Source organism: Phodopus roborovskii, unplaced genomic scaffold (assembly GCF_943737965.1).
Source record: "Phodopus roborovskii unplaced genomic scaffold, PHOROB, whole genome shotgun sequence".
In the NCBI taxonomy this organism is placed as follows: Eukaryota; Metazoa; Chordata; class Mammalia; order Rodentia; family Cricetidae; genus Phodopus; species Phodopus roborovskii.
In genome coordinates, this window is record NW_026125994.1 from 104,890 (window position 1) to 131,112 (window position 26,223).

Genomic DNA, 26,223 nt, shown 5'->3' on the forward strand with positions numbered 1-26,223 from the left:
TTGCAGGTAACAGACTCACTCTAGCTCCAGAAATAGATTCATTAAAATTACTGAGTAGGTCCTATGGTTAGGACATGAAACACTTTATAGCTAGAGCTATAGATACTGGAATTGGGAAACAAAAATACCAGGTTGTGTTCTGGGTCTCTTGAAACTGGAGTTGCGAAGTTATGGCCTCTCTTACTTGCCTTTTTTTCTTTCTTTCTTTCTTTCTTTCTTTCTTTCTTTCTTTCTTTTTTTTGGGGGGGGGGAGGTATGCCCTGGTTAACTTGACTGAAACCTACTTAAGACAATGCTAAGCACTCTAGGCCTTCCTATATCCTGATACTCCTCAGTTCTCTTGACTTACAATGATCATGAATGTCCATTTTGAGTTTCCAAAAGGTAGATTTCATTGCTTGAGTTCATTTTGTTTTTTCCTGTGACTACAAGTTTTAATAACCTGGCCATGGCTACTCTGGATATTCACTGTCTTTATATTAGATGTTTTGTCTCACTTCCCCAGTTGGCTGTTTATGAGGTTGGGGTATCTACTGTTTTGGAAAACTAAGATTTCCACTTTGGATAGATTTGGGGGTAGGAAGGCTACGAATGTATATTGCATTATATTTCTTTGTAACTTAAAGGGGCTTCTAAAAAGTGGCATATTGGCTCTAGAAATTTCTTTCTAAGGGAGCTCATGGGTCAGTATGGTCTTAGTAACTATCATAGGTGGCCAGGGTAAAAAAAAAAAAAAAGAAGTGCAGAAGGTGAAGGTGGGGATAAACCATCAGTTTTATCCTCAGATACTTGCAGAGTTGGTTCCCAAATCAGGTATGGTTCAGTGAGCAAGTGCAAATACATTAGGCAGGGCTAAGGCATTTTTTCTTGTTCTTTGATAGGTTTGTCAAAACACCATCTTATGTAGCTCAGGCAGGCCTCCAGCTTGGTATAGCCAAGGATAATCTTGAACTACTGATCGTTTTCACTTTCAAAGTACTGGGACTCCAGATGTATTTCCACCACTCCCAGCTCTCACTTTGTGGCTCATATGGGATGATGAAGAACAAATTAATTGTGAATTTATAAAATTTTTATTATTTCATTTTATGGGTCTTTGTCTATATATATATGCCACATGAGTGCCTGGTGCCCGGAGAGGCCTGAAGAATGTATTGGAACTCCTGGGGCTGGATGTACAGATAGTGATGAACTGCTATGTGGGGGTTGTGAATTGGACCTGGGTCCTCTGGAAGAGCAGTCAGAGAGAGCTCTTTACTGCTGAGCCATCTCCCCAATCCCATTTAAAACAGTTAAGGAAACAGCTACTTAGATTATGCTAACTGGAGATAATATTGGTTTGTTACCAAGTATCTCCAACTGAAAACAACTGATAAAATGGTGCATTGTTTATTTTTTTAACAAGTTCTTAAAGATTTATTTATGTTATGTATACAGTGTTAGGCCTGCATGTAACCCTGCAGGCCAGAAGAGGGCACCAGACTTCATTACAAATGGTTACTATGTGGTTGCTGGGAATTGAACTCAGGATCTCTGGAAAAACAGGCAACACTCTCAACCCCTGAGCCATCTCTCCAGCCAAAAATGGTGCTTTGTTAAGAAGGCAATAATTGGAGGTTTTAGGTGTCTTTGGTTTGGCAAGGTGGTTTGAAAAAACCTGCTTATGTTTTGATTACCCTTATTACCACATGAAAATAATGGTGTGGTGTTTTTCTTTGTTTTGTTTTGTTAAAAATAAAAATAATAAAATAATCTTGAGGCTGGAGAGATGGCTCAGCAGTTTAAAGAACCAACTGCTCTTCCAGAAGACCGGGATTCAATCCCCAGCACCCTCATGGCAGCTCACAATTGTCTATAGCTCCAGTTTCAAGGGATCTGTTGCCCTCTTCTGGCCTCTGTGGGCACTGCATACACAGAGTACACAAGGTATACATGCAAAACACCCATTCACATAAAATAAAATAATAAATAATCAAAGCTGTTGAGATTACTCAGTGGGTAAAAATGCTTTCCATGCAAGTATGAAGACGTAAGTTCAGGTTCCCAAAACTTTTATAAAGCATCTGTCTCAAAGGAGCTAGAAGGCAAGGACTGACCTTGAGATACTCTCCCACAGTAATATGCACATATACACATAGAGAAACACATAAAAGATAAATAAAAATGGTGTGTGGACTTTGCAGTAGTTATGGCTGTTTATGTGTACTATGGCTATTTATGTGTACTTTGTTCTGACAGGAATCATAATCTTGGAGTTATAAGATTTTTCTTTGTTCTGTTAGACTTAAAGTTATTTTCTATGACATGTTTATTTAAAAATTTTTCAGTACTCAAATTCTAGCTCCTTATGTTGCAAATGAGTGATCCAACAGATTAAGTGTAAAATCTGATAGATGATGGAAGAGTTATATGATAGATTTGGAATACAGAATTATTATCAAAATAAGCTCCATAACCTTTTAAAATTTTCTATGTGATATTTATGAAAAATGATTCATGGCCAAAGATATATCAACTGGAAATACTCTATTACCATTGCAAGCATTCTTAGTGCAGTGGCTATCATTTACATTTACTGGCAATAATAATAATTTCCCATGCTTCCTTTTCAAGACAAGTAGTAAATTCTGGCTGAGATAGTACAGGCAAATATAGTTTGACAATATTTTTTCAAAAACTTTGATTTCTAATTTCACATAGTAAATTTTTATTTAGAGAACTTAACTGTAAAGAGAGCTTACAGCTTACAAAAACTCTAAGTATAAATGAAAGTTCCATACCAGTAGCTGAGTTTTTGCTTGTTGGAATTTTGAAAATGGTTTTTATGTTAAATTACTTAAGCAAAGAATGCCCTGTTTTAGTGCTGCCAAACACTCAGTAGCGATGTGATCATTTGTCTTGGGAGAGACAGTGCAGAAATGTGGTATATAGCCTTGACTTTTCAAGCAAGTGGTCACTTACAGTCTTTCCAGAATTACTTGGCTATCCTGAAACTATGTAGACCAGTCTGACCTCAAACTCAGAGATCCACCTGCTTCTTCCTTCTAACCCTGAGTGCTGGGATTAAAGGCATTGTGCCACAACACCTGGCCTACTTGCTGATTTTTTAAAATGTCTGTCCCTAGGCCTCATAAGACAGATACTGCCTCAGAATTTCCAGGAATATATTTCATAATCTGAACTATTTACACTAGACCTTACCCAAAAGGCTAATTAGTAATAATCTTTGCTATTCCTTTGTTACTACTCTGGGACTCTAACCTCAAATCTAACTAAAAGGAACACCTTGTTAGTGTAATTGACTGAATAGTGAAAACTTTATCATTGGCCAAATGTTTGTTTTCTAGCAAATGCTTTAGTTTTTGCTTTCACGGTGTTTTGTATTAAACCCAAGGCCTTTCATAAAGTAAGCAAGTACTGTGCAGAGCTACATCCCCAGCCCTTAATCAGATATTTAATATTTATGTGTTTTATACAAAGCATTTAGTATCATGTGATAATTGATGCATATTGATATCTATTTTTATTAATAAAAATTGACTAGCTAATGTATGAAAATCTATATTGCAGTGCTTTGAGATTTTCAATAATAATAATAAAGTAATTCTTAATTGTATCACTGCTCCACGACAGTATATAATGAAGCTAAAATATTCTTATTCACGTGTGGTTTTAGGAACAATAGTAAGTTTGGGGTTGGTTGTTTTTATTTGGACTCCAGTATCCTCCACACATTGTATATGCCTAGCATGTTTTCAGTACTATCATACTCACAGTAATAGCAAAGCTAATGCCATTGATAATTTAGTAGGTTTGGTTTCTGTCATTATTTTATAGTGAAAGGTAGTTCAATATTAAAAATTATTATGTATCTGGAGGAGTTAATGTGTATTGACTTTGTATGTAGATAATGAATCATTGTATATTTCAGTATTTGGGGTCTTAAAAGTTCATGGTCAGCTTTTGTGCTATGGCGTCACTAGGTGGAGATGTAGTATTGTTTAGTAGACCAGCCAAAGCAAAAGAACTGCTCCTTGATTTCCCTCTCTTCCCCCTCTCTTCCTCCCCCCCCTCTTTCTCTCAAAATAATATTTTACATATAATTGACAAGGCTTGTTATGTCCTAGGAAAAATGTGCAAATTCAGTATAGTATAGTTTAAATTCTACCTTTTGGTGGCGGTTAAAATTCAAACCTAGTTTAATGTCTATTTTCACACTTCTAATTCTTTTAAAATTACTTTCTGGTCTTACTACTATTTCCTTTTTATTTTCATTTTATTGTATCTTGTCACAATTAGTTTGATGCCTGTCTTGTGGTGCTTAATTCTAAAAGTTTAATGAGGTGAGAATATTTAGTGTGGGGACAAATAATATTAGATAATTAGAATATGAAATTCTAATTTGGTAGCAATGCAAGGCAAATGAACTTATAGTCTGAATATATCCTGTTCTTCCTTTGTATTATTTTAATATTGTAATGTCAAATATTAACATTTAAATTCCCTAGAGCTGATTTCCCTTTCTTCCTCCCTTCTCTGACCTCTTGAACCTAAGCAAGTATATTTTTATGCACAGTGTTTGTTCATCTTAGGAAGTTCGTATGTAGCTGAGAATATTGTAAATGTACCCATCTGATTTTTGGAAATTGTAAGGAAAACTAAAAGGTCTTGTTCTGACAGTCTGGTAATTCTCCAGTGTTTATTTGCAGTTACTATATAGTTCATCACTTTCCTATTCTTAGGTACATGAGAAACAAAAGCATGTTTCACAAAAGTGTAGACATAAATGTTCATAGCAGTATTATTCATAATAACAAAACATTGTAAACTAATGTCTATCAGCTAATAAGCAGATGAAGAAAATGTGGCATATATGGCTATTAGTTAAATTATTTTTATACTATGAAGTTTAAATATATGGAATGAACTACTGGTTCATATTACAACATAGATAACCTTTCTTTCTGCTACAATAAAATGCCTTGATGAGAGCAACTTAAGGGAGAAAGGATGTATTTGGCTCTAAATTTCAGGTTACATTCCATCATGGCAGGGAATTCATAGTAGAAGGAACTTGATAGAATTATTTATATTACATCCACAATCAGCACCAATGAACAAAGAATGCATGCTTGCATGCTAATGTTTAGCTTGCTTTCTCTACTCTTAATTTTGAATTCCCTTCCTAAGGAATGGTACTACTCATGTTGAGCAGGTCTTCCCACCTCAGTTAATATAATCAAGACATGCCTATAGACCAGAGCCCCAATTGAGACTCCTTTTCCAGGTAATCCTAGATTATGTTAAGTTGACAGAGCTAACCATCATAAACACTATGCTGTAGGAAAGAAACCAGCCACAAAAAGACCACATGTTACAGTATTCAGTTTATTTGATATGTCCAGAAGTAAAAAAGTGGTTGTCAAGGGCTGGATAGAGAAAAATGATCACTAATAGCATGGAACTTCTTTTGCAGTGGTAAAAACGTTAGTTATGATAAGGGGTGCACAACTTGGCAGATAATACTAAATACCACTGGATTGTAAATGGGTGAATTTTATGAGAATTTTGTGTCAGTAAAGTTTTAAAGTGAGGTACATAAATGGTTTTGATACTGAACTAAGAAATAGCCATCTAAATAGTTACTAGACTAAGTTCTATGTAACATTACAAAGCAAATGAAGACCCAAATCTTTTCCTCAGATTGTCTTTTATTTTTCCTTTTTAAAAATGGTTTACAGTTCAAGAAAAGTTATAGATAATTATTTTGTAAGGCACTTTTCCTTTCTTAATTTATTCCTACCTTTTTAACTTTTCTACAATCTGTCTTCTAGCTATTTTTGTAATGAACTTGATTTTCTTATCTTATGTCTATTTTTTCCTGTTGAAAAACAAACTTGCACCTTAGACCTTTAACTGACTTAAGACAGCAGGTGGTTCTGTATTTCATGAAAACCTATTTACTCAGTAAATTCTTATTGTTTCATTTGCCAATACCTGGAAAATCATGACTGTTGGCAATCTTTTAAAGATTTATTTTATGTGTATGAGTGTTTTTCCTCCATGTATATATGTATGTATGTATGTGTATGTATGTATGTATGTATGTGTATGATATACATGCCTGGTACCTACAGAGACGATAGAGAGAATCAAATCCCCATGGAACTTGCAATATGGATGGATATGAGCCAGCATGTAGGTGCTGGAATTGAACCGGGGTCCTCTGAAAGAGCAGAAAGTGCTCTAAACTGCTGAGCTGGGTCAGCAGCAGGTCACGGATCTCTCTGGGACTGACTGTTGTCAGTTTTTTAAATTACAGAAAGTATTGTTTTGCTAAAATTTAATCAGAATTTGTGATGTTCAGATATATAGTTCTGAGTTTATGTAAATTGTCATGAAAAATATCTTTTAGCATTGTTTAAATTTAAACAGTTGTGTGCTTTGCATAAACCTAGCTTTCTTCTTACTAGTCTATGATTTTGATATGGCCATGGTGTTAAAACTTAGGAAAGAGAAGTATTTTACTCATAGAAATGTGTTGAAGCCAAAAGACTGCTTTAAAAGATGGTATTTGATTCATTTAAAGCCAGTTTAGACAGATTGACTTTATTTCTGTATATACACCCACATGCGTATTTCTATGTAATTAATGCAACGGTTCAATTTTTCTTTCTTACAGATGCATATGAAACAGCTAAGCTGCTCTGTGAACAGTATTACCTGGTAGCGCCAGAGCTGGAAGTGGAAGAATTCAATGGTAAAAGACAAAAGCATTTTAGATGAGATCATACAGGGTCAGGACAGGATGGCCATAGACAAGAAAAAGTATTTTTAATGTTAACTGCGAAGAAGGTGACCTAAATGCTAATTATGTCCGAGCTGTCTTACCAAGACTTCCTAACATAGTGCTGCATTTCCATCTTTATGTTCTTTCAAAATGGTTCCTATACATTTAGTCAACTGGGAATAATATTGTAAGTCATCTTTAGATAGGAATGTGCAGTGTATCCTGTGGTCAGTAGCCTTTTCCATTTACTTCAGGCTTTAATCTTGTACTGCTCCCTCTTCTTTTGTATTTGTTTCTTTCTGTCTAGACTCCAGTTCCAACTTTTCATTCTTACAGGAAAGCTATCTGAAAGTAAAGTTCCTTATGTCTATATAGAGTTCTGTTGACATTTATTAAGTGCTGCTTCAACTAATGGTGTTTCGAGCAATGACTGTGCAAAACAGACTTTATTATTTCTTGAGTCTGAAGCATAAAAAAAGCTCAGCCCATTTTTTTCACTGACTTTTAAAACTGTACTATTAGAGGGAATATTCATATTCCATTCATCTTATTTTATAAAGTCAACAAACCTCTACTAATCATCCACTATAGCCACTAGGCCCAGGATAAGGGAAGAATCATAGCCAAAAACATTTTACATGGTTTTAAAAGGAAGAAAAGAAATGTCAACTGTAATATTCCCAAAGAAAAGTACACATAATTGACCAAGCCTTTAGATGACTCCTAGAGAATATTGTTTAAACTTAAAAGAAGAAAACAAACTGTAAAATGTTTTTCATTTCCTTGAGATTTGGATTGAAAAGGTTGAATTGAATTCTTAGGCTGTTTATATAACTAATGATGCAGTTTGCCACAAGATAGACTAAGCACTCAGCTTGTTTCTCAGGCCCCATTACAACCACAATAAAAGAATCCCATAAAAGCAGCAAAAGAAGCCAAGGAGGTTATAAGTGGACCACTGTATTAGTCCCTTCAGGCTGCTAAACAAAACCATCAGAGACTGGGTGGATTAAATAACAGACATTTGTTTCTCATGGGTCTAGAACCTGGGAAGTACAAGATTGGTACTATTTTCTGACTTATAGATGACTTCTTGCTATGCCTTTACATGTAGGAAGGGGCCAAAGATCTCTGGGGTCTTTTTGAGAAGAACACTATTCCCATTCACCAGGCTCTACTCTCATGAATTATCAACTCCCACAGGGCCCACCTCTAAGTACCATCACTTTAAGGTTTCAGTTTTGAGGTGTGAATTGAGAGAGACACAGGCACTGAGTCCTGGAAACACACTGGTGCCAACTCCTGGAAGAATACAGACAGATAGAAGTATGCTGACTGATAGGATAGGGCAAGACCAACCAAAAAGGAGAAGGCTGCTGCAGAGATGGCAGCCATTTTTTCAGTTAGCCTGGAGAGGGACTCTGGGGGCAGTGGTGAGTGGTGCAAACAACTACAACAGAAAGGAAGCTAAAGGAGATGGCAGGGACTGACTAGCTTTACTCAGTCTAGGCTCTGCTACCAACAGTACAGTGAGTGAATGCTGTTGAACAACAACTTACTGGGCAGGTTATGTGAATAATATTGCTCCAAAGTAAAGCCTTCTTCATTTTAGCATTTGAAGGCCTCTCTGGTCATAGTTTACCTTAATAAGGGCATATTCTAAAGTCAGTGGAATCTTGGTGAGGCTTTAAAAACTCCCAAGTCAGCCTTCTCACTATGGGCAATCTCCAAAGGGAAAGGGACACTAGGTAACTCAAGTGATGAATTCAGTTATAAACTTAATTCCTAAACAAAATCACAACCATGGTATGTCTGACCTTGCCAAAAGCCAGTACTATGAACAACACCTAACTGGCGTTGAATTTCTCTGCTGTACTTGCTGCCAGAATGTGCCCCTCTTTACCAAATTCTGAGAATGCTTTTAAACCCCAAGTTCTATATGTAGCTAAGCCCTCAACTGAGACAGGGTTATTAGGATTTGGAGATGTGTCTCCCATGCACACTTTAGTAAGGTAGTTATGTAACTTGGTCAGTGGGCTGTATAATATAGATGAAAAGAAAGATGAGACATTCTGGAGCCCCAGAGATGGCCATGTAGCATGTTTAAAAAGCAGCTGGATCTGATTTGAAAATTCCTAAAGAATAGCATGGACAGCATGCAAATGAAGAAGCTGGAAGATCTTGGTGACACAGTGACAAAACGCAAGCGTGAATAGGAAAAATGCACTGTGTACTGTTACTTTTTTGTTTTTGTTTTTACATTGTTTGCTCATTTGTTTTCTGAGACAGGGTTTCTCTGTATTGCTTTGGAGCTTGTCCTGAGACTAGCTCTGTAGACCAGGTTGGCCTCGAACTCACAGAGATCCACTTGTCTCTGCTTCCCAAGTGCTGGAATTAAAGGCACATGCCACCACCGCCCAGCTATTTTTTTCCCTTTTTTTTTTTTTTTTGTTGTGATCAAATACCAACCAAAACCAACTTAAGGAAGAAAGAAAGACTTCGTTTGGGCTACTACTTTTTTTTTTTAAAGGATAGTGTCCTTCATGGTGGGGAAGGCTTGTCATGGCAGCAAGAGTAGAAAGCTAGGTAATCACATTTTCATTATCACATAGGAAGGATGGCGAGGTAGTGAAAAGGATAAACACAAGCAGGAAATAAAATACTTCACTTCCTCTAGCAAAGTTTTACCTCTTAGGGATCCATAACCTCCCCAAATAGTATCACCACTGAGGGATAAAGTATCGCAAAGCATGAGCTTTTGGGGGACATTTCTCATTCAAACCACCACTGACTAAATGTGGTACATTCTAAAAAGGGTGATATGATGATAAATTGGAAGTGTATAGACAGAATCCATTCCACTCTAAGACTGAAAGTATTTCCTCCAAGTAACATATGAGTTATGTCATTGGATCCACAGGGAAGGAAATAGTGCTTTTGTAGCTGTCCCAGAGTAATTGGTACTTACATAAAGTATTGCCAACATTACTGGTTTTTAGCTTTCTTAACAGCCTATAGAGAACAGATAGAATAGTTAATGAGGATTACAGAACAGAATATAAGCATCCTTCAAAATACCACAACAGAAGTACAGAGGGCCGGATGGTAAAGGGACTTTGGCTTTCTGTTTTTAGGTTTTTCAGACATTTAAATGTATTACTAAATAATATTTTAAGTAAATTATAACAAAGGGCTTGGGAGCTGGAAGCAGAGCTCTGTAGTATAGCAGTTATTATCTAAGAACATGAGGCCCTAGATTTGATTCCTACTCCCTGCCAAAAATGCTCTTAGGCCATTTGTATTGATCATGACAAAATATCTGAGATAAGATTCTAAAAGAGGAAAGATTTATTTTAAACAGTGGTTTTAGAGGTTGCTGTCCATGATAGATTGGCTTCATTGTTACAGATGCATGTGTCCAATCAGTAATCCAGAATAGCTATGGTTATGACTCAATACAAAATCATAAACTACTTAAAACATTTGGAGAGAGAGAGAGAGAGAGAGAGAGAGTGTGTGTGTGTGTGTGTGTGTGTGTGTGTGTGTGTGTGTATTTGAACAACTCAATTGTATGGCTCTCTGGTGTCAACTTTGTAGGTGATGCAGTGTCAAAGTGTTGGACATGCCTGTAGGGCACATGGCTGGACCCAGAATTATGGAAGGGAACATGTGATGAGCTAAAGTTGCTTACTTTATAGAAGCCAGGAAGAAAAGAGAAGGAGGAAAAGGCTAGAATCCAACCAAAATTGATTTTGGAGGCATGCCTTCAATGTCCTGTCTTCACATTGGCTTCACCGCAGAGTGGCAAACCATGTCTTTAATGTAGAGCCTTTGGGTGATACATGAGATACAAACCAGCAGCACCATGTGTCCAATTTCAGCAGCACTTATTAGCTTTTCCAAAGCCTGTTTGCTCATCTATAACTGATACCAACTATTTTATGACCACTATGTGTTGTCATAACTTCATGGTGAATAGAAAATCTCATAATAAAGTACCAAGACCAAATAATTACCTCTAACTTATATTATTGTCCATTACTTTTTAGAGGAAACAGGTTTAAGTTATGAGCTAAATCTGTTCTGTTTGAGAAAGTCCATGTTTCATTGTCTCACCTGATTGCAGGTCATGAGGAGGAAGAAGGACTTCATGTTGAGCATCTGTCTTTAACATACTGTTCTTAGTGCTTTGCATGAGGTTCAGGTTCTTTGATTTTCCTCCAGAGATTCTGGTTCAAGGATAATAGTGTGGATATTCAAGGATTTTATTGTAGTAGAAAGTTATGTGAACCTCATAGTCTAGTCTACACTATGTCCTGTTTATCATCATATAACTATTTTTATTGGTTTTGTTTGTTTTGTTTTTCCAGACAGGGTTTCTGATTGTCCTGGCTATCTTTGAGCTTGCACTGTAGATCAGGCTGGCTTCAAACTCACAAACATCCACCTACCTCTGCCTCCTGAGTGCTGAGATTAAAGGCATCCGCCAGCATGCCTGACAAGTGTTAGTGTTTTGGTTTTATTTTCTTTGTAACAGTGGATAAACAAATCAAAAAAGTTAGTTTAGGCTCACAAATTTGAAAGGTTTCAATCCATGTCTCTTGGTCCCATTGCTTTGGGCCTGAAGCAAGGCAAACTGTCATGACAGCAGGAGAAAGTGGAAGATGAGGCTGCTGCCTCACAGCAGCCAAGAAAGAGCAAACAAGGGGCCAGTGACAAGATACCCTCTTCAAGAACATGCCCCAGGAACCTACTTCCAACCAGGTCCACCTCCTATTTCTGCCATCTCCCAATACTGTCATTAAATTATGAATCTATAGATGGATTAAGTATTCATGGGCTCAGATCCCTCTTGATACATTTAGTAATTTCCCTAAAGCCTATCATCTGGCAGCTAATCAAGCCTTAAGCCTTTCAGTGAGCAGTTGAGAGTCAAACCATGGCAGTGCTGTTAAGTCCAGTTTACCACCCCTTCTCAGTTGGCTCATATTCTCACAAATGACTCCTGGGACTGATGGCAGATCTGTCCTTCTGATTTGAAAAATTCCAAGTGATAATTGTGTGTTCTTGTGTGACTCTCAGAATACCATGTCACAATTGCTACTATTCCAGTTTTGCTTAATAAAGTTTGAGAGAATTTGACTGATTTCTCAAGGTCATGAAGCTACAGTGAATGACATGTAGTTCACTGAGTATTTGCTTGATTCTGAAGCATGTATTTTTGCTCAGTTATGTCATTAAATATGGGAATTTCTATTATTAGTCTTTTATGGAGGTTTGTTTTCTGTACTTAGAAAATATAATACAAGCATCATTTTTTTCTATATTCTCCTATTTTGGGTCCATATTCATTGATGGTTTTGTTTCTGTTTTCAGCCAAAGCACCAAACAAACCTATTCAGGTAGTTTATGTGCCGTCACATCTGTTTCACATGCTATTTGAACTGTTCAAGGTAAGTGGAATTTTAAAGCATGGGAAGAAGTCTTCATTTTAAATAGTTTTGTGCATTCTGGGCATAATGGATTCATTAGATTAGCATAAGAAAAAGATTTTGCATAACCATTTTAAAAGTCTATTTCTGATATCCAGTGGGCTTTATAATCTGTAAACTATGAGATGAAAAATTGCTGTGTACAGTATAGTTTTGTGAATATTAGTACATATTGATTTTGAAACTTAATTGTACTTTTGTAACTTCACAACAAATCCATACTATTTTTCTTTCATTTAGGAGATTAGAGATGCTTTTTAGGTTTTCAAACCTGACAAAGGTTTTATTGGTGATTACCATAGCCAAATAAAAACACATTACTGTGTATCTATGATTCTGGAGCATTAACTGTGTTAATGCATAGTCATTCCAGTCCTGAGAGATCCTGTAACCATTTTATAATTTGCATAAGTTCAGAAGACCTGATAGAGGCAGGAGGGGAAGATGTGGAGCTTGGGCTAAAAAGGAAAGAAAACAAAACCTTTTTTTAGACTATGGCCTAAGCTGTGCTTTTGTTACCAAGTATCCAGTGTTATGCATACAGGGTATTAGAGCTAACAATTCATCACTTTTAATGTATAAAACACTAAATTGAACACCTAAAGAATCAGATATACTGTTTTGTCCCCAAGAGCAAGAGTGCTAATGGTGTGATACTGAGGTAGACATTTAGTTGAGAGCTTTCTTGTTATCTGTGACCTTTCAGGGTGTCTTTTTTTTAAATTTAATATATTATTTTACATGTCGATCCCAGTTCTTTCTCCCTCCCATCCTCCCTCCCTCCCTCCCATTTACCCTCTCTGCCCCCTCACATGTACTCAGGGTGTCTTTTTGATGGATATTTTATCCTATTTTTTTCAATCCAGTGATTAATTTTTGTGGAAAGTATGAATCCCTTCAGATTTTCTACCTTCATTGAAGGAAAGGTACTTTATAAAAGCAGCTGATAAATAGGATTTAAAGTGCAGAAACAGCCCCATTTCATGTGATTCAAGCTTTCTTTTCGGTTGAGCTGAATAATTTTAAAACCCTAAAGTCACCAGGCATGGTGACATTGTGCCTTTAATCCCATCACTGGACAGGTAAAGACAGGTCTGTTTATGATTTCAAGGCCAGCCTAGTGTTCATAGTGAGACCATGTCGTAACCACTCCCTTCCCTCAAAAATCCCCAAAACCAAAAAAAGAAGAAAGAAAGAAGGCTTAACAATTAAGTGCAAAATAGACTATCAGGATTTCTTTGATAGAAATCCATGGATAGCTAAGTTCAGTAGAAGAAAACAGTCCACATACATCTTATTAATAATAGCTCCACAAAATAATTATCACATGTAAATAACCTTGTGCTTATTTCTTTTTTGAAATTGTGGGGTTTTTTTTTCATGACTGGGCCTAGCTCAGTGGTAGAGTATATGTGTAGCTTGTACATGGCTTTGAGTTCTACTCAGCACCAAAATTAATTAATACATTTAATTGAATTGAATTGTACTTTGTGAGTAAGAAGCATGGTTTTCAAAAAGAGTTTATTGTTTTAGAACTCGATGAGAGCAACAGTTGAACTACATGAAAATAGAAAAGAGGGCTACCCAGCTGTTAAAACTCTCGTTACTCTAGGTAAAGAAGACTTGTCCATTAAGGTAACCTTTTATTTACATTTTTACTTCAATTATCAGTTGATTTAGTAGTGTGTATTTAATAGTATGAGAGGGAAGGAAAGAAAATTGGCATTTCTTGAGTGTGTTATTTGTAAGTAAAGTCATGTGTCAGTGCTTTCTCAGCAATGAACTGTACACATATATAGTAGTAATCCCATAAGATGTGATTGTCTAGTGATAGTATAGTAATTCTGTATAAGATACTTTCCTGATGACATTGACTAATGGCACATTTCTTATTGTGTCTCTGTCATTTATGGAACCATGACTATATTGTAGTGGATTCTTGGATTAAGTTACCTCATTGAATGTTTATGAGCAGGACCTCAATCCTAAACCTGTCTGATTGTGTTGCACTACTTTGTCTCCTTTGTTTACACTGTCCCCAAAGGAACCACTTTTCAATGGCAGCTCAAAGTCCTTACTCATTTTAGAGCCTTCTAGCATGTGCTTCATTCAAGGAATTCTTATCGCCACCCCCCCAAGCACAGGTTCACTCCCCTTTTATTTTTAACATTTTGTGCATTACAGATAAGTGACCTAGGTGGTGGAGTCCCACTTCGAAAAATAGACCGTCTTTTTAACTACATGTATTCCACTGCTCCTCGACCCAGCCTGGAGCCTACAAGAGCTGCTCCCTTGGTAAGCATGGCAAACTGCCGCCGAAGGAAAGGTCTTTAACATAGGGATAGAGAGTTGCCCGTCTCCTCAGGTGGTTGTGCTAGCCTTACCTGAATGAGGATGTGTCTGGTATGGGTGAAATCAGAGGCACCTTTTTTGTCTTAGCTATTTGGTCTTTGGAGTTCTTTTGGACTGAGAGTGCTTTTCTAATTTGTCTACAAAACACTCCAAGTTGAATGCTTCACTCTCAAATGTACTGTGAACAAGCTTTTCTCTGTGACAAGACTGCTCCTGGAGGGTCGCTTACTGTCATGCACCACCCTCAGAGAGGTGGACATTATCCATGGGTGAGCAAAGGGACTGAATAGAGTGTTTGGCTACAGCTTAGTAGAAGAAACTTTAGTGCTGCATACCTTATAGGCCTAAGTCACCCAAAGCCTTTGGATGACCTATGTAATTAAAATGTTTATTTTATGGAATTATGAAAACATTGAAATTTTCATAATCTAAGCACAAAACACATAGGCGATATATGTATTTTCAGAGGTCTCTCTGTAGCACTCTAGAAATAACCTTCAGCCTCATTCAGTCAGTGAGAAAAGCCTCTGGTTACCATGGTAGCATTTATTCCTGGTAGGGCCCCACTTTCTTCCCCTGCTGAGTGTTTCTAATTGACAAACAACAATTGAACCCTTTGTCATTAAACACAGCAATGTATCTATCAGTCTGCAAAATGGCTCAGGGTATAAATTAAGTTTCATTTTAAAGTCCTACCTGACTGATAAGCACATAAGATTATATTTTATTTGTATGAATAAAATCAAACATTTTGCATTGTTATTTGAGGCAGAGTTTGTTAACTCAGCATGTAGAAAACTGAGGAAGTCATTTATACAGGATTCAAGAAAATTCATGAAAAATCAATTTGTAACAGTATTACCTTGACCAGGGTTTGGTACAAGTTTTGCATTTTCACTAGTTGTTTAAAAAGAATATCGATTATCATTCCAGGTCTTAAAATAGCATCCTGAGGATAGCTCTTTATGCCATGCTTGTTTGTTTGTTTGAGAAGCAGGACTACAAGAGACTTATTTATCCACCTTCCCATTATATAGATGAGGGAAAGAGGGCCAAAGCAAATTAATGGTAGAGCTGGTGCTGGCTGGCTGTGAACTTCTAGTATACTGCTGTGTCTGCTCTTGAAGAAATGTTTCCATTGACATCTCTCCTCAACTTTAAAGTGGGTGCATGGCTGTCTAGTACTAGAAAAGAATTCTCTTTCCAAATGGCTTAGTTTTACATATCTGTGTTTTCTTATATACACTGTTTTTTTAATTGAACAAATTTAAATTTTATGTGTATAAGTGTTTTGCCTGTGTGTGTGTGTGTGTGTGTGTGTGTGTGTGTGTGTGTGTGTGTGTGTATACCAGATGCCAGATGCATGCCTATTTCCAGTGAAGATCAGAAGAGAGCATTGGATCCTCTAGAACTGGAGTTACATATGGTTGTGAGCAATCACATGTGTGCTGGGAAGCAAACCAGGTTCTTCTGCAAGAATAGCAAGTGCATATAACTGCTGAGCCATTGCTGCAGCCCTGAAGATAGACTTTTACATTTTTATTATATGAGTGTGTGGAAGTCAGAGGAGAATTTCATGGAGTTGGAGTCTCTCCCTTTACCTGTTTGTTAGATCCAGGGATTGAATTCGGGTTGTCAGGATTACACATCAAGTGCTTTAACTCACTGAGCTGTCTCACCAGCACAAGTGATAGTGGTTTTGAGGGAGAGACTGATGTCATCTAGGTGGCCTGAGAGCTGGCTGCAGCTAGGATGACCCTGAGCTCTTGATATTCCTGCTTGGAGGACAGACCTGTATGCCACCTCAGTTTTGATGGTGCTGGGGAACTGAATCCAGGGCTTTTGGTGTGATAGGGTGGCACTCTACCCACTGAGCTACAGCCCCAGCACCTGAAATGATTTTAATACATCCAATGTATCCATATGTCCCCTGGTTACTTAGATAAATTTGTAGATGGTACCTTTTTACACTAGAAATGTTGCTAGTCTGTGTCATACATATGGTGCTTGATGTACACTGATGGTGGATGGTGCTAATGGTGTCTGTGTGTACTATGAGGTGTGGGACCAATCCTGCCTTTGCATTTATGCAATGGAGCCAAATGATACTTTCTAAAGCAGATTTGTCCATGACAAGGCACAGCCTTAAAGCTACTCTTTTGCATCGTATGAAACAACTTAGAGCATGGTACAGCCTGATCTCCCCACATGTTCAAAATTTCTGTTTTGAGAGTATCTATTATGACTGTTAATTCTTTGATATTTTGGGAGGTCAGAAGTCAAATCTCTAGAGTCAATTCACTGCTTTTTTCTCCATGTGGACCCAGTATTGAACTCAGGTCCTCACATTTGTCTCTTACTGAGTTTTACTGTGTGATAGATACTGCACAGAGGCAGCTTTGTTATAACGTGGAACCCTTATCAGCTTGGAGATAAGCACTTCATTTCATGGTGAGAGAAGTCTTAAAGTTGAAGGAACTGCTCAGTCACACATAAATGGAGATTTCAACTTAGATCTATCAGAGTCAGAAGCATGTGTGATCATAGCCCTCTTTCCTTAAGGCCCTATTCCCGATCCAGATTTAATCCAAACTGCTAAATCTTACCAGATAGCATCTCCCCATACCCACCTGTGGCCAACCACAAAGTCACTGTCTTTAGTATCATTGTTCTTATTCTTGCCAAGATCTGTGACCTTTAGTTTAAAAGAAGTATTGGCTGCCAGTTTGATGACATTGAAATATAGGAAGGTACTAATTTTATTTTTAAAAATCCCCATTCACTGTATCAATATACTGTAGCTTTTCCAGACCTATAGGAAGGAACTTCAAGAGAATTTTCTCAGTGTTCTGGTCTTGTTATTGCTAAATTTCAATTTTTGCCAGGCATTGGTGGTATGTGCCTTTAATGCCAGCACTCTAGGTAGCAGGGGCAGGAGGATCTCTGAGTCTGAGACCAGCCTGGTCTACAGAGCAAGTTCTAGGACAGCCAGGGCTAGATAGATAGATGTAGGTAAAATTCTACTTTAAATGCTTTTTAAAAAAGGAATTATTTCGTTACCCAAACTTGAGAATGTTTTTCTTTTTAATAGAAATGAGGAGTTTTGGTCATAGATTATAGACACACATTATAAAGCCTGAGTTACAAATCATTTGATTTAAAATCAGGGATTTGTTTTAATCTTCTATTATAAGTGGTCCATTATGCAGCATTTGTGCCACTCTCATTCTATTAATTTTCTTTTCTTAATAGGCTGGATTTGGTTATGGCTTGCCAATTTCTCGACTGTATGCCAGATATTTTCAGGGAGATCTAAAACTGTATTCCATGGAAGGAGTTGGTACCGATGCCGTCATTTATCTGAAGGTATTATGTTTTGTTTCTGTTAGTGTAAAGGCCTCTTGACTTTTTAAAGCTGGAAGTAACCATAGCTAGTCAAGAAGAACACTATATTCTCTTAACTTGAGATCAGATTTATGAAACCATGCTATGCCTCATGATTGATTTATGCCAAGACATAACAAAAATAGGAAGCATAGGGGTATACAACTTAAAATTTTGATTTTACAACCATATATCTAAATTGTGGTTTTTCAAAATTATATGTTCATTGAAAGACCTAGCTTAAAAGGAGACTGATTTCCAAGAATCTGAAGCTTTCTTGTTTTACTTTAATTTTTCAAGTTAGAAGTATTCAGTAATGACGCCGGGTGTTGGTGGCATGTGCCTTTAATCCTAGTACTTAGGAGGTAGAGGCAGATGAATCTCTAATTTCAAGGTCATTCTGCTCTATAGATCAAGTTTCAGGATGTCTAGGGCTACACAGTGGAACCCTATCTCAAAAAACCAAAAATTAAAAAAAAATTCAGTAATAATACGTTTATATAAAAAGAACTGTAGCTCTCTATATCAAGTGAGGTAACCCAGACACAGAAAGACAAATATTGAATACTTGCTCCTCTCATGCAGATTTTAGCTTTTAATTTGTGCATATGTGTATATATGTAAATATATGGAAATGAACATTAATATAGTTCACAAAACTATGAAGAGGTCCATGAGAGAAAAGAGATTTTGTAGATGCATGGGAAGATAGTAGAACAGCACATAAAAGAAGAAAACTACTAGAGATGAAAGGGTATACAGGGGGATGGAAGAGAAAAGGTAGATGAGAGGAGACTCAGCACAAAGAAATTATATACAAAAATGGAACTTTTACATTGTGTATTATTTTTTTAAATAAACTCATAATATTGGCCTTTTAAAATGTTTATCTAATAACCAAGTTCTCTATAACACAGTTTTTCTCATTTATTGGTAGAGTTAGACTTCTGTTCCTGAATTCTAGAATTTTGGTATATTGTTTCAATAGATAGTAGAGGCACATAGTAACATTTAAAAATTTAAAATGGGAAATGAAGTGTTCCACTGCTGGCACTATGCTATACTTGTCTTCACTCTGGGTTCCATTCCATTATCACAAAAGTAAAACAAACAAAAATCTTATGGAGGAGCTGGGTGTGGTGGCAAACAACTTTAAGCTCAGCACTTGGAAGGCAGATGCAGGCTAGCCTGGTCTATGTAGGAAGTTCCAGGCCAGCTAGGGGTAAACAGTGTGAGACCTTGTCTCAAAAAAATAGTAACATCAAAAAGCTATAATAGAGGGTTATATATTTATAAATAGATTTTAAAAATCTAATCTGAAAGACATTTCAGTAGCTTTCCTTTCTTAACTTTGGAATGTATCTTGCAGAAATTTCTACATCAGTCCATATAGAATTGGCTCATTCTTTTTAACCATGCATAGTGTATTACTGGAAATGATATCACAATTTCACTTGTTGTTTGGATGTTAGTATATATCAACATTGGGTTTGTTTGCTTGCTCTGGTGCTGAGGATGGAGCCCAGAGCTTCCTGCATGATACTATACATGTCCTCTACTACTAAGCTATATTCCCAGCCCCTAAATGATGTGATGTTTAATATCACTTGGTGGCAAATGTTTATGAAACTTTATTTCTTCTGGGTTATTTTTAGGATAGCAGTTGCCTGTTGAATAAAAATGCTTGATGTAAGCACATACTGTCAAAACTATTGAATATTGCAAAGCAGCATTGACTGAATTACAATGTGTTTTGTTCCTGTCATATGTGTTTCAGTACTGATTTGTGTGAGGGATGTTAGCAAATGATTTCACTCATTTAGAAGTGGTTCAGGATCTTTCTCCTGACCAGTCTAAATGAATCTATAAAATAAGTTTTAATATTTCAAGAACAAACATGGTTATTGGTGTTTAAAAGAGTACATTCTGTGATTTTTCACATGAGAAAAAGTGTCCTAGACCTTTGATGTATGTACTTTTTTCTAATAGGCCCTTTCAAGTGAATCATTTGAGAGGCTGCCCGTTTTCAATAAGTCTGCATGGCGCCATTACAAGACAACTCCCGAAGCTGATGATTGGAGCAACCCCAGCAGCGAACCAAGGGATGCATCAAAATACAAGGCTAAACAGTAAGAAACCACTCTGATTCCCATTATAAAATATCTGATTTGTCTCCAGAAAGTACAAGGCAGACAATTGACCAATATTTTGTGCTATATATTCTCTGTGGTTTTATCACTGGAAAAGCAAAGTGATCCTTAGAGAAAGAAAGATTGGAGAATGACTCTTATGCTGAGGAGAACAAGAATTGGATAGCTAGAATCATCGTGTAAATGGAATGCTCACTGTCCTAGGAATCCTTATGCTTTGGAGGTATTGACAGTGAATGTTGTTTTAAAGCAATTAAGTTTTCAGTTTGTTGTTAGTCTTAGAGAATGACAGAAAAATGTTCACAGAATTTTTGTGGATTAAAACTGAACAAAATGAAGCTAAAATTAAAATGGAGTCTATCTACACAGTGAAGCATTATTTAGTCTTTAAAAGGGAGGGAATTCTGAAACATGCTTCATTGTGGATGAATCTTGAAGTCATTATTTGATGTGGAACAGGCCATACTCAAAAGCATAAATAGTGCTGTTCCACTTGTATGAGATTCCTAAAGCAATTATTTCAGAGAGTCAGAAGGTAGAAGGGTGGATGCCAAGACTACAGGGAAGGTGGAACAAAGGATTGCTGATAAGTACAAATTTTCTGTTTGCGATCATGCAACAGTCTGAATATGCCCAAGTAACTAAGCTGTTCACTTAAAAGTAGCTGGTAGTGAGTTCTGTATTATATATAGTTTATCAGAGTAAATTATTAAAAATGAAATGTCGTTACTCATAGAACAGCTATCACTATTTTATGTTTATAAAACAATCTAGTCTTTGGTTTCCAATAATGCTTCACTGTGTGATAGACTCCATTTTTCAATTTAAAATAATCTTTTATTAACGTGTGTTACAAACAAGAAATCTAGGAAATATTAAGTGAAAGAAGAAAGGAAAAACGTCATTGTATTTTCACAACTCAGCCATTGCTATGGGTACAGATTTGTGTATATTATTTTAAAGAATTTGCTATTTGTATATATATGCATTTTCTCCAAGTGAGATCACTTTACATACTGTTGAACAACATACATCTGTTTCACTTAACTGTCTCTACTTTTCCATGTCAGCAGCTTACATCTTGTTAAGAATTTCCCAAAATGGGATCCATTGCAGGGCCACATGACACATCTGGATAGTCTCAAGGTGTTTTTAATATTGAAAGTGTTGCTGTTGAAAGGCCATGTCAGCAAAACATCCCCACCTTGATGTGTTTAGTTCTTTTCTGAAGTATAATTTAGCTTGTTCCTTATTCCCATATTTTATGGAAATCAAAGTTGTTATAAAGGCTCTCAGTGGAGCTTTTTTATTTTTTTTCCCCTGCTGGAATACTCCATCAGTACTGTTGCAGAATTATATGTTTAGATACATGACTTCTGGTTGATCCATTATTGGTGATGCTAAGGGTAGACCATAATTTAGGTGATGGCTATCTGATCCCTCTATTGTAGTGCTTCTCAACCTTCCTAGTGCTGTGACCCTTTAATACAGTTCCTCCTCATGTTGTGGTGACCCCCAACCATAAAATTATATTCATTGCTACTTCATAACTGTAATTTTGCTACTGTTATGAATCATAATGTCAATATTTTTTTTGGAGATAGAAGTTTGTCAAAGGGGTCAAAACCCATAGGTTGAGAACCACTGTTCTGTAGTATAATTCAGCCTTTTTTTCACTAGAAAGAAATTCATACTTTTGTTGTTGTTGGTTGGTTGGTTGTTTTTGGAGTGAGGCACTTTACACAAGCATACTTAACCTATCAACCACTTACCTACTGGTTTTCATCCTAGTTGACTGTTTTGGCCTGATAAGGACACCCACTATTACCAATTTTATTCAGCATAGTATAGGAATTCCTACCCAGAGCATATAGGCAAGAGAAAGAAATAGAGGGCCCCCCAATTGGAAAGGAAGGAAGAAAGTCAAATTGTCCCTAAATGAGTATTTTACTCATCATTGTAAAAGTGACATAGTCTTAAAAAAAAAAAAAAAACCCTTCTTTGGTAACTATTGACTGATATTCCTCTATAAAGTACATTTCTTTCCCCTTAACAAAGATCATGCCAGAGAATACAGTTCTTCTAATATGTGTTTAACTTTTTCCTTTAAACTTAAAGGGAAAATTCAGTTCTTTTAGAACCCACTTTTTTAGGTAAGCAGTTGAATTAAAAGTCACCCTAAAGCAGTGCCTCTTAGCCTTCCTAATGTTATGACCCTTTAAAACAATTCCTCATGTTTTAGTGACCCCTAACTATAAAATTATTTTCATTACTACTTCATAACTAATTTTGAAACTTTTGTGAATCATGATGCAAATATCTGATATGCAGGATATCTGATATATGACCCCTGTGAAAGGCTGGGTTGCCATCCAGGGATCGTAACCCTCAGGCTGAGAATTACTGCCTTAAAGGATGGTGCAAGAGTTCTTGGTCTTGTCTTTTTGTTTGTTTGTTTTGTTTTTCCAAGACAGGGGTTCTCTGTGTAACAGCCCTGGCTGTCCTGGAACTCACTCTGTAGACCAGTCTGGCCTTGAACTCAGAGATCTGCCTGCCTTTGCCTTGTGAATGCTAGGATTAAAGGTGTGTGCCACTACCACCCAGCTATGCCTTGTCTTTTACAGCATTGTATATTTAATAGTGTTTTATTGTTTTATGCATTATACTCAGAACTTATTTTTTGTAGAGGATAACATATAGTAGTAAAGTCTACAAATCTGAAGTCTATGACTATGACCCACGTCTCTCTCAAATAAACTGGGAGACTCCTTTATAGCCAGATTGTTCTCCTCCTCCTCTTTACCATAGAGCATGTTTTTTTCTGACCATTACAGGAGGTGTTTTTTTTTTAAAACATAGAACAAAAGACACATGTAAACATTCAACCTTGTTGTCTTTACTCCCTGTAAAGTCAATTCATGATATAATATATCATAGTTGTTAGTATTCAGGCATCTGTACTGGCCCGTCCTTGGAGTTCTGACAGGATATGTCCTCAGCTGTAGCCACTGAGAGCACTACCTGTGCACATTTACTATGTTCCCTTTCCATCCTTCTATCTCTCTTTCTTTTTCTTACCCCCTCTCTCTGCCCCTCTTTCCTCTCTCCTGCTGCTCTTGTCCCTGGAGGCCAGTGCCCTCCTCCCCTTCCCTTTTTATGATCCCTTTCTGTAATAAAAAACCCTTCTGCCTGAACCCTGTTGCATGGCATCTTTCTCTCTCAATGCTTTTCATAAATTACAATAGCAGTCATTGTTTTTGCTGCTTATATTGGCACACTTTTGGATAATGAGAGTTATTTTGAGCTTGGTTTTCTGTCCTCTGTTGACAAAAGTACATTAATTTTTGAAAGTTGTCCTACTTTCTTGCCTAATATGATATCTTAAACCCAGCCTCACCTTCTATGCCCCTTTCCTGGAATCAGCCACTTTATAGTTCCTTTTAACAGATACTGGAGCCTAATCTTGGAGAGCAGGGGTGCTCATTATACCTCTTCTAAGCCCTTTTTTCTAGGTAGAGGTTCTCAACACACATATATGTATGTATCTATATACCCAGATACCTAAGTTCTTGTTGATAATTTCATTTTATTTTAACATTATTTCTCCCTAATGTGTTATTCTTATATACACTTCTTACCGTACAAACCTTGATTCTTAACATCTTTAACATGACAGAACAGAACATTTGTGGGCAAGTGTAATTTATATAGCTTTGCAATATTATATCATACAATACATTCTGATATATTTTTCCTTTATTTTTCCCCAAAATAATATAACTATTGATTACTTAGTCATTTCATACTATGCACCTTGATCATACTCATTTCCCATTCCTCCCAGGTCCACCCTCCCACTCTTGAGCCCCTCCCCTAAAAAGAAAAAAAAGTACATTAAGCCCAATTTGTGTTATCCATGCACTCATTGGAACATGGTAAAACTCCCAGTGGCCAAATCATTAATGATAACTGGGATTTTTCATTTCCCGACCCACAGAAGCTATCAACTGTGAAGGGCTCTGCTGATGTTTTCTAATGACTAGTATAAAGGATAAAACACATCTGTCTGTACTGCTCTTTAATCTTTCCTGCAAGAACACATAGTGGGCCTCCATGCAACTTATCTCAAAACATGAAATTTAGAAGGGATTAAGTCATTCACCATCTGTCATATGATAGTAGCAAGAAAGTTATCCATCCCTGCTGCTCCCACAGTAGGTGATTTTTTTCCCCAGGGAAGAGTTGTGCTCTGACCAGCTATACAAGGCTTGATTGTATCTCTCTTTTTTTTTTTAATCAGATCAGTTGACTGTATTTGGTCAGTTTACTGTAATCCCATTTTCAGTTTGTATGTAAGCCAAATATCATGTTGGTCATCTGTGTAGCCAGTTAATTCAAACTGTTACTCACCTACATGGAGTAATTTTGGTAGTATCAGAAGCCATCTTTCATAAGAGTCATTTGGGGTGTGGAATGGTGGTTTTAACTGAAAGCTGTTTTCAAGGCTGGGCGTGGTGGCTCACACCCTTAATCCTAGGATGTAAGAGGCAGAGGCAGATGAATCTGTGACTTGGAGGACAGCCACCATCTACATAACAAATTCCAGGCCAGGTAGATTTACATAGTGAGACCCACAGTACATAACTTAATATATTGTATGCAAATTAAGGATCATTACTAATTTCCAATATGTTTCAAACAAATTTTAGCAAAAATGGAATACTAAAGTAGTTATCTGGCAAGTTAAAATTGTTTTTTTTGTTGTTGTTGTTGTTAAAATTGTTAAGCTCTACAAATAGAATAAACACGTGGGAAACGATCTTGGTACAACAGTGGGAATGAGCAAATCAGTGCCTATATGGAAAGAGTTCTAAAAAGTGTATCCTTTAGTCAATTTCAACTAACCCTAATCCTTTGTACCCCTAAGTCTGAGTTAACCCTAACCCTAATCTAACCCTAGCAGTTTTATTGAAATGTAATTCACATACCATACAATTTGCTCTTTTGAACTATACAGATATTCTAACTAAACTATATTCAAAGTTTACAACCCTTACCACTGTTCTAAATTGAGACTTTCTCAGACCAAGAAGAAATTCAATATGCATTAACAGTCATAGCATGGTTCTAATTGAATTAATTAGTTATTTATTCATGCATTTATTTATTTATTTATTTATTTTTGAGACAGGGTGTCTCTACATAACCCTGGATGTCCTGGAAATCACTATATAGAACAGGCTACCCTCTAACTCACAAAAGGGCCACCTGCCTCTGCTTCTTGAATGCTGGTATTAAAGGCATGCACTACCATGCCCAGTTTCTAATGAAACTTTCAATTGTGAGTAAAGAACTGTTATAAAGTTTATGTAAGTAATAAAATGCCACTTTTCTGTAGTAACTATAGAAAATAATTCTGAGTTAAGGCATAGATTTTAGAATTATCACTATAAATTTTCTGAGTAAGTTTTAGTTAAAATAGAGAAGGGTTATACTCATGAGCTCTCTATGGATTCTTTTCTTCATAGGGACAAGTTCAAGACTAATAGAACTTTGTAGAAAACCGAGTGCTGTGGTCATCTCTGAAGAAAGATTATCTTCTTCTGCAAGTTAACCAGAGACCCTTATTCTACCAACTCTTAACTGTGGCACTATTGTTATTCCCAATGCTTGAACATGTTGCTTCCTTTATATTGGCTTAGTGTTTCCATGGAGCCCTTCCTGTAGTTAACCCACTCAGACCTTCCACTAAAGTTGTAACCTGAGCAATTTCCCATGGTGTCTTTTTGTGGCATCATTTGCACCTGTCGCAAAAGAGCACTGTACCTCCTTAGCGCTCTTACCCGATATTCTATATCTTGCCATAGAGTTTAGTGTCTGAATTCTTCCCAGGATTCTGAGTTTTCTCATTGCAGATATAACAGATCCTACTGTTGCAGTTTGTGACCTCCAGCTAGGACCTGGGGGGTCTGGGAGCCGAAGGCTTCAGTGGAGTACATCTTGAAAAAGCAGTACCAGAGTTCCCACTTTGCTCTCCGATTTGGACTTTGCTGAC

General features: G+C 36.8%; 1 protein-coding gene across 1 annotated transcript in view; it reads left to right on the forward strand.

Moving 5' to 3' along the window:
* The window catches only part of Pdk3 (pyruvate dehydrogenase kinase 3), a 63,149-nt gene extending 37,209 nt beyond the window's left edge, over window positions 1-25,940 (forward strand). The window contains exons 6-12 of the mRNA XM_051179267.1: window positions 6,683-6,760; window positions 12,167-12,243; window positions 13,816-13,917; window positions 14,467-14,577; window positions 17,887-18,000; window positions 20,008-20,147; window positions 25,697-25,940. Coding sequence (XP_051035224.1) covers window positions 6,683-6,760; window positions 12,167-12,243; window positions 13,816-13,917; window positions 14,467-14,577; window positions 17,887-18,000; window positions 20,008-20,147; window positions 25,697-25,727 — 653 coding nt within the window. The 3' untranslated portion in view covers window positions 25,728-25,940. The remainder of the gene's footprint in view (window positions 1-6,682; window positions 6,761-12,166; window positions 12,244-13,815; window positions 13,918-14,466; window positions 14,578-17,886; window positions 18,001-20,007; window positions 20,148-25,696) is intronic.
* The last annotated feature ends 283 nt before the right edge of the window (window positions 25,941-26,223 follow it).